We start from the raw sequence: 9505 nt of genomic DNA, 5'->3' as shown, positions 1-9505 counted from the left end.
CATATCTCTTTTCCAATGAGAGAAAGTTATATCTAAATGATGTGAAAAACCAAAACCGTACAGATTTAATATCCCAAGAGAAGAATAAGTAAAGATAGCAAACTCACAATTCAAAAATAAAAATACACAAAATATGACAAGTTTCATATGTGTTACATGAAGCAGTAGAAGATGTCTTTCCTGTGCTTTTTCTGTGTGGTCTGATACTGAATAAGGCAAGCCTTGTCTCTTTTTTTCTTACAAGTCATAATTTGTTTGTTACTGTTGGTCTTAATGTTTTCAATTTTTTAATTAATCCAATGGGCATACTTCAAGTCTAGTTCTGGTCTTTGACCAACAGGCAAAGGCCTTTCCAGACCTTACTTTATAGAGTAGGCCATGAAAATTCCTTCTCTTATTCTGGATAAATTTCTTTACATGATTTAAGCCTGAGGACTATATTTTATTTCAGTGTACTGTGACATTGTCACTATATTGCAAGATGCTAATCATCAGAGATTTAAATTGCCTTGTTCAATTCTTATTTTCCCAGGTCTGTGAATATATTTGCAATTATTTAAAAACACACTGAAGAAAAATATAAATTACGAAATGACAAAATATGGCTAAATTATGAAACCAGTTAAAAGGGTGATTTCACACAATTGTATTAAAGAAAACTGAATGGAACAGCAAAAGCTGACTGAAACATGATATATATAATAGGAGTAATTAAGAAGTTATGACATGAATTAAGAATTAATTTAGAAAAGACCTTGGCTCAAGAGAATATAACATAGAATGATCCAGAAATTTCTGGCAAGTAGCAAATGTTTTGCTATTATTTGTTGAATGATTAAGAATTAGGTCCCTTTAGATATGAACACTATCCTATGGGATGGTTGCATCCAATTTGGTTGGAAAATGTTGGATTGTTGAATAAAAGCTGGAGTAAATGGCCACCTATCTAGAAAGAAATTAAGTAGTTCCTTATCTGACACATCTTTTTAAAATAATTAATGGACGAAACCTTACTGTACTGACTTCTCATGATGTGAGTGGAAACTTAAATTCTAAGGTTAATATTTGGATGACAGACAGTAGGCTTCTTAAGTATCAGTCATTGTTGTTAGAAGGACCAGTAACTAAGCTTAAAGTTTGTGGAAATCTAAATCCTGCCACTTTCCTTCCTGAGAAGGAAAATGAAACACCTGATCACAATTGTTCTCAATTCCTAACTTTAAACTATGCAGCTCGGGAGGATCTAAAGGATACCCCATTAGACAATCCTGACATGGAAATATTTACAGATGGCAGTTCTTTTGTTCAGGATGGAAAGCGTAAAGCAGGTTACACCATGGTGACTGCTGAACAGGTTTTGGAAGCAAAATCTCTCCGTCAGGGAACCAGTGCTCTGTTAGCGGAGCTTATGGCTCTGACCCGAGCTCTAGAGTTAAGCAAAGGGCAGCGGATGGGCCTGATAATCTATGTGAGTCTACTTCTGCTGACTCCAAATATCCTGAGTCTGCCATTGGATCCTCAAAACAATGTCTTCCTGTCCTGGGCTCACTCCTATGCTGCATTCCACAATCGGTCTAACTGCTGGGTCTGCAGAGCACTCCCCTCTTTGTCAGTGGAAGGCTTCCCGTGGTGGACATCTCCATTTCAAGGAAAAGACTTTCTCCAAGTCTGTGAATACCTTCAACAACAATCACATGTGATGCCTCTTCTTCATCTGATGACATCTACCGACCCTAAAATGGACTGGGGCAACACTTTGCACTTTAACTATGGACATAATGTGACTTTTAATTATGATTGTGAATGTTGTGTTTTTGCCGTTTGCTCTCTGCATCTGTAATTGTATAACTGGATTTGTTTCTAGCCGCATGAAAGCTTTTAAGTTACAAATGATTGCTCAAACTCCTGCTACTGCTGTAGCTTCCTCCAACTACTATTTGGGGCCCCTGGATCAGATATCCTCAATATGAGGATTAGGAGAATATGTTGCCTCACCAATTTAAGGACAACACCCCTTATCAGCTCGGAAGCAGTTATGGAATGAGAACGATGCCCCTTTTCCCTAGGCAACATAATTCTCCTAAAAGAAAAGGGGGAATGAGAGAGTCATTTCCTAGGCAGGTTGATAGGGAGTCTAGGGGTCCCCAAGGAAAGAGGGGTCTGGAATTCTCAAGGAGGAAGAAAGGACAAACTTTTTTCTTTCTCCACATTCCTTAGGGTTATATAACAATAATGTATCTTGCCTAAGGACAGTCTTTGGATTAAACCTTCTGGCTAATTCTGTTATCTTAAAATGTAATTTATGGGAGTAGGTCTGATGAGGTCTTTACAACCTCCAGACATTCTTTGGATTCATTGGAGAGTATATAACTTCATTGTTAACACTAGCAAGTGGGTACTCTTTCTGCCCCCTTCTGATGCCTATGTCAGAAGCTTTCTGTATCTCCTTTATACTTTACTAAAACTTTATTACACACACACACACAAAAATAAAAAATAAAAAAATAAAATGGACTAAAGACCCCAGTGCAAAAGTAAGCAGTACTCTTTAGACGAATATATGAAAAACTACATTGGAACTACTTTTCCATTGATATTAGAAACACGGATAACTTTTAACTCAGGATTCCTCAGTCTCTGCACTATTGGGCATTCTCTGCCAGATTCTTCTCTTGGGTGGGGTCTGTCCTATAAATTGCAAGATGTTTAGAAGCATCCTTGCCCACCACTTACCCATCATCAGTGTGACAGTGAATAATGTCTAGAAATATTGCTTAAAGGTTCCTGGGGGACACAATTATCCTTGTTTGAGAAAAATAATATTAAACTAAGAATTCCAAAGTACTTTTGTAGCAGTGATATAATAGTCACTTATTTATAAATAATATAATACACCACCAAATGTCTGAGTCACACAGCCACACCATGCAGTATTATACAGATATGGAAATAATGAACCAGCATTACACTGGTTGATTGGAAGCAAGGTCCTGAGGTATTATTGAGAAAGAAACAAAAGAGGGACAAATTGTAGAAAACATTAAACATAATGACTATTTGTCCCTAAAATATAAAGACCATTTATCATAAATTCAGGATTGTATTGATTCATTTGTGTAAAAGTATATATAAGTATGTATAAGAACACATTTTATTTTTTAATTAAATTTATTTATTTTAATTAGAGGCTAATTACTTTACAATATTGTATTGGTTTTGCCATACATCAACATGAATCCTCCACGGGTGTACACGTGTTCCCAATCCTGAACCCCCTCCCACTTCCCTCCCCATACCATCCCTCTGGGTCATCCCAGCACACCAGCCCCAAGCATCCTGTATCCTGCATTGAACCTGGACTGATGATTCGTTTCTTATATGAAACAAGTTTCAATGCCATTCTCCCAAATCATCCCCTCCCCTACAGAGTCCAAAAGACTGTTTATACATCTTTGTCTCTTTTGCTGTCTCCCACACAGGGTTATCATTACCATCTTTCTAAACCAATACAGTATACTAACGCATATATATGGAACTTAGAAAGATGGTAACGATATACGGAATTCAGAAAGAACACATTTTAGAAAAAGATTTTTCAAAAACTAAAAACTTATGGAACAAAATATATCGGCAAGAGTGCAATTATGTTAAGTACATTGTTTCCTGAGCGATATGCCATGTGCTAAGCAACTTCAGTCATGTCAGACTCCATGTGACCCTATGGAGTGTAGTTTACCAGTAGCCTCCATCTGGCCAAAGGATTCTCCAGGCAAGAACTGTGGAATGAGTTGCCATGCCCTCCTCTAGGGGATCTTCACAAAGCAGAGATCGAACCTGCATGTCTTAATTCTCCTGCATTGGCAGATGGGTTCTTTACCATTAGTACACCTGGGAAGCCCCTTCCTGAACAATAGGATCTAATAAAATTGAATGAAAATCTACAACTAACTGATAAAAAGACACAAAAGGGTAAAAATTTAACAATATTAACATGGATCTCTAATTCAAGATCAAATTGCCAAAGATTTGGAAGTGAAACAATATAACAGAAGAACATTTACGAAGTGAGGAAGGAGCAGTATCTAAGTTATAATTTTATCTTATGTGTAGAGAGAGGAATTCAAATATGTCTATAGAATGTAAGTCAAATGGTAAAGAATTATGATCAGAGGAGATGGAATTTTTAGGAAAAGATTTAATCAGAAGGCCGAAAGGAATAATAATAAGGAATAACTGATGAGAAACTCTAAATAGAAGTAAATATGTATAAGTTGTCTATCACCACTAAGAACGCTAAATAACTTTCACTTTCCTTTCTTGCTTACAGCAAGAGTTGACACATTTAGAATATTAAAGTGACAAATTATTACGGTAAGAAAAATAGCAATAAAGAGCAATGAGTGGTATGTACTGTGCAGCATGGTGACTATAGTTCATAATACTCTTTTTAGCATAATTGAAAGTTGCTAAGAGACAGTATATCCTAAAAGCTGCCCTCACAAGAAATAAATTGTAACTATATGTGGTGACAGATGTTAAGGAGATTTACTGTAGTGATCATTTAGCAGTATAAACAAGTATTAAATCATTATGCTGTGTACCTGTAACTCATATATTGTTGTAGGCCAAATACCCAAATTCTTTTGGAAAAGCAAGGAAGAGAATGTTGGCAGATTTGACCAACAACATTTATCAGTTCTTATACAATCTCACAAATATATCTATGCATATATAAAAGAACTAAATCACAAATTTAAGGTTTTTGTTAAAAAATAATCCTTCCTGTCAAAGAATGCAATTTTAAAAAGGAATAACAACACTCTGATACCACTATATAAAACAAAATAGTTATAGAGACATTTTCTAAATAGAGAAACACTGCATGACTAACAAATTCATAGATTTATTTAGCCTCACAGATAATAAAATAGTTGCAAAGTAAACGTCCCTAGCATACATCTTTTTTTTTTTTTACATGACTAAGATTTTTGTTTCTTATGTGCACACAAGAGTGAGAGAAGATACTGTAATGTGTGTATTTCCTACACAGCTATTGAAAGTGTGTATTTGCAAACAGTCCTCAGTTTAGATCTTTCTCCTCTATGTGGAGGCACAGTCTAATACGCCCCATCTTACAATAAAATGAAATGCCCTCACCTCACCGACTGACCCTCTACAATTAATACCCTATTTGTCTACTCCTGTTAATTCACAAGAACTTTAGACTCAGGTTCCACTTTTACTGGGTGCAATTTCTACCTCCCATTCATTCTTCTGTCGGACTTTCACTGAAAGTGAAAGTTGCTCTGTTGTGTCTGACTCTTCACGACCCCATGGACTGGAGTGGGTAGCCTTTGCTTAGCATGATTTAATTTTCAACATTGACACTCTTGTTTTTAAGTGCAGTGTTCCTTTTTCAGCATCATAAATAAATACATTTTCAGGAAACTCAGCAAACAACCATGGTGACCTCTGCCTCTGGGATATGCTATTAGAGTGAAATTCCATACAATAAACTATACATTTTTAAAGTATTCAACTTTCTGAATTTTAAAAATTAGCAGTATATTCAGTTCAGTTCAGTTGCTCAGTCATGTCTGACTCTTTGTGAACCCATGAATCTCAGCACGCCAGGCCTCCCTGTCCATCATCAACTCCTGGAGTTTACTCAAATTCATGTCCATCAAGTCGGGGATGCCATCCAGCCATCTCATCCTTGGTTGTCCACTTCTCTTCCTGCCCCCAATCCCTCCCAACATCAGAGTCTTTTCCAATGAGTCAACTCTTCGCACGAGGTGGCCAAAGTATTGGAGTTTCAGCTTCAACATCAGTCCTTCCAATGAACACCCAGGACTAATTTCCTTTAGGATGGACTGGTTGGATCTCCTTGCAGTCCAAGGGACTCTCAAGAGTCTTCTACAACACCACAGTTTAAAAGCATCAATTCTTTGGCACTCAGCTTTCTTTATAGTCCAACTCTCACATCCATACATGACTACCAGAAAAACCATAGCTTTGACTAGACAGACCTTTGTTGGCAAAGTAATGTCTCTGCTTTTCAATATGCTATCTAGGTTGGTCATAACGTTTCTTCCAAGGAGTAAGCATCCTTTTACTTCATGGCTGCAGTCACATTCTGCAGTGATTTTGGAGCCCCCCAAAATAAATCTGCCACTATGTCGCTCATTATTAGAGAAATGCAAATCAAAACTGCAATAAGATATCACCTCACACCAGTCAGAATGGTCCTCATCAAAAAGTCTACAAACAATAAATGCTGGAAAGGGTGTGGAAAAAAGGGAACACTCTTGCACTGTTGGTGGGAATGTAAATTTATACAGCCACTATGGAAGACAGTATGGAGTTTGGACTTTTTCCTTAAAAACTAGGAATAAAACCACCATATGACCCACCAATACACTGCTAGGCATATAGCCCAAAGAAACCAAAATTGACAGAGGCACATGTATCCCATTGTTAATTGTAGTGTTATTTACAATAACTGGAACATGGAAGCAACCTAGATGTCCATCAACAGATGAATGGACAAAGAAGTTGTGGTATATATACACAGTGGAATATTACTCAACCATAAAAAGGAATGTATTTGAGGCAGTTCTAATGAGGTGGATGAACCTAGAACCTATTATACAGAGTGAAGTGAGTCAGAAAGAGAAAGATAAATACCATATTCTAACACATATATATGGAATCTAGAAAAATGATACTGAAGAATTTATTTACAGGGCAAGAACAGAGAAACAGACATAGAGAATAGACTTATGGACATGGGGAGAGGGGAGGATGAGATGTATGGAAAGAGTAACATGGAAACTTACATTACCATATGTAAAATAGATAGCCAACAGGAATTTGCTGTATGGCTCAGTAAACTCAAATAGGGGTTCTGTATCAACCTAGAGGGGTGGGATGGGGAGGGAGATGGGAGGGAGGTTCCAAAGGGAGGGGATATATGCATACCTATGGCTGATTTATGTTGAGGTTTGACAGAAAACAACAAAATTCTGTAAAGCAATTATCCTTCAATAAAAAACACATTAATTAAAAAAAAAGAGAGAGAGAGAAAAGGATATGCCTATTTGTAAAAACTTACACCTTTATCACTGGAGAGGGCAATGGCACCCCACTCCAGTATTCTTGCCTGGAAAATCCCATGGACCGAGGAGCCTGGTAAGCTGCAGACCATGGGGTCGTAAAGAGTCGGACACGACTGAGCGACTTCATTTTCACTTTTCCCTTTCATGCATTGTAGAAGGAAATGGCAACCCACTTCAGTGTTCTTGCCTGGAGAATCCCAGGGACGGGGGAGCCTGGTAGGCCACCGTCTATAGGGTCGCAGAGTCAGACACAACTGAAGTGACTTAGCAGCAGCAACACCTTTATCACAGGACTGGATAGGAATTTAAGCTCTCTAGTGAGCCATGATTTGGAGATGTATATATATATATATATATGCATATATATGACGTTATATATATATTATATATATATATACACACAATATATATGTGAGATATGTGGAATATTATAGGATATACATTATATATAATAAAGGAACAGTGAATAAATGATAGGAATATAAGTGATATTCCATCAGTATAAGTGATATTCCTATCATTTATTCACTGTCCCTTTATTCGTTATGACAGAAATGGAATGGGGGAAATATTTCATTTAGAGCATTGGAAGGAACCATATATTTTTAGGCACAATGGAAATTTTCAAGCAGAAAGATATATTTACACCAAATAATCCTTCACCCCAACAATAAACCCTTTTACATACAGACACTAAACCAAGACCTCAATAACTAAATGGACACTATGAAAAACTACTTTACATAGGAATAATCTGACATAAATTTCTGTTGCATCATACTTAAGGTCCTGTCTGACTCTAGGTCTTATTATGTCAAACTCTGTATTGAAATTGCTGTTTCATATAGATACCAATTAGAGACATGCATCTGATGCTCTTCTTTCTCAGTAATTCCTGTAGAGAATGCAACACTGAGCTAAATAGAGAATAGTACCCTGAGGGGTGTAAAATCAGATGACCAATTATGAAACATATATCTGCTCATGTCTACATTTCCAGAAAGAGAAATTATGGTAGTGATGTTCCAAGGTATGATGAATTAAAACAGTAACAAATTATAGTTTCATATTTTATTCTCCTATGAAATTATATAATTGGTTTGGTTACCAAGTTAGATTTTTCATAGAAGTAGCACAAACTATGTTTATTCTTTTAATAAAATGAAAAAAAGTTTACTCAGTACAAAGCATTTCATTTCAGAAGAATTTATTCTTAAGAAATTTGTGAAGGCTCATGAGATAAATGGGAATTTACATATGTTTCACACAAGGTTTAAACCAATTTGAGAGAGCAGAAAAATAACAAAAGAAAAAACTTAGATGACAGAGAAGAGAGAAGTTAATAAAGGATGTTTTTAAAATTGTAGAGAGAAGTGAAATCGAAGAAATGGAAATACCAGGTAATAAAATGAGGAAGCAGTTGCTATTACCATAATCTAAACAAATAATCTCACTATCTGACTCTGAGACTTTAAGCCCTGCTATCATTCTTCAGCTCAAGGTAAATGGACCCTTTCTAAAAGTTTGCATCCCAAAGAATCTTTTTAGAGCTCTATTTATGTCTTTGTTTCTCAGACTGTAGATGAAGGGGTTCAGCATGGGTGTGACCACAGTGTACATCACCGATACTATAGCACTTGTGTGTGAGATGTGGGTAGCAGTGAAGCTAAGATACACTCCTAAGGCTGAACAATAAAATAAGGAGACAACAGAGAGGTGAGATGCACAGGTGGAGAATGCTTTACACTGCCCCTGAGCTGATGAGATTCCACAGATAGAGGACACTATCTTAGAGTAAGAGTAAAGGATGCCAGCCAGGGGACCACCCCCGAGAATTACAGATCCAAATGACATCACCATGTTATTGAGAAAGGGGTCAGAACAGGCCAGTTGGATGAACCATGTGGTTTCACAGAAAAAGTGGTGGATTTCCAAGTCTGAACAGAAAGACAATCGCAAAATCATTAAACTCTGTAACAAGGAATGCATAGAACTCAACACCCAAGACAGCAGCACCAGCAGTCCACAAAACCAGGGGCTCATGATGACCGTGTAGTGCAACGGGTGGCAGATGGCCACATACCTGTCATAGGCCATCACAGTCAGGAGGAGGTCATCTAATCCTGCAAAGAATAAGTAAAAATACACCTGGACGATGCAGCCTTCATAGGTGATGACTTTCCTCTGTGTCTGAGTGCTTTGCAGCATCTTTGGGATGATGGTGGAGGTTAAGCAGATGTCTACAAAGGACAGGTTGGAGAGGAAGAAGTACATGGGGGTGTAGAGGTGGGGGTCTGAGCTGACGGCTAGGATGATGAGTAGGTTTCCAGACACAGTGATCAGGTACATGGAGAGGAAAAGCCCAAAGATGAGGGGCTGCAATTCTG

General features: G+C 37.3%; 1 protein-coding gene across 1 annotated transcript; it reads right to left on the bottom strand.

Moving 5' to 3' along the window:
* Positions 1 to 8609: 8609 nt before the first annotated feature.
* Positions 8610 to 9215, bottom strand: LOC133251807 (olfactory receptor 7A17-like). Its single transcript, XM_061424594.1, has one exon. The coding sequence runs from the start codon at positions 9213 to 9215 to the stop codon at positions 8610 to 8612; it is 606 nt and encodes a 201-aa protein (XP_061280578.1).
* Positions 9216 to 9505: the final 290 nt, after the last annotated feature.

Source organism: Bos javanicus, chromosome 7 (assembly GCF_032452875.1).
Source record: "Bos javanicus breed banteng chromosome 7, ARS-OSU_banteng_1.0, whole genome shotgun sequence".
Lineage (NCBI taxonomy): Eukaryota > Metazoa > Chordata > Mammalia > Artiodactyla > Bovidae > Bos > Bos javanicus.
The sequence above is the reverse complement of the archived record's forward strand: the minus strand, read 5'-3'. Positions and strand labels throughout refer to the sequence as shown.

What these genes read in the sequence shown, in the direction of transcription:
- LOC133251807 (XM_061424594.1), bottom strand. Translation starts at nt 9,215, where the DNA reads ATGGCCTATGACAGGTATGTGGCCATCTGCCACCCGTTGCACTACACG.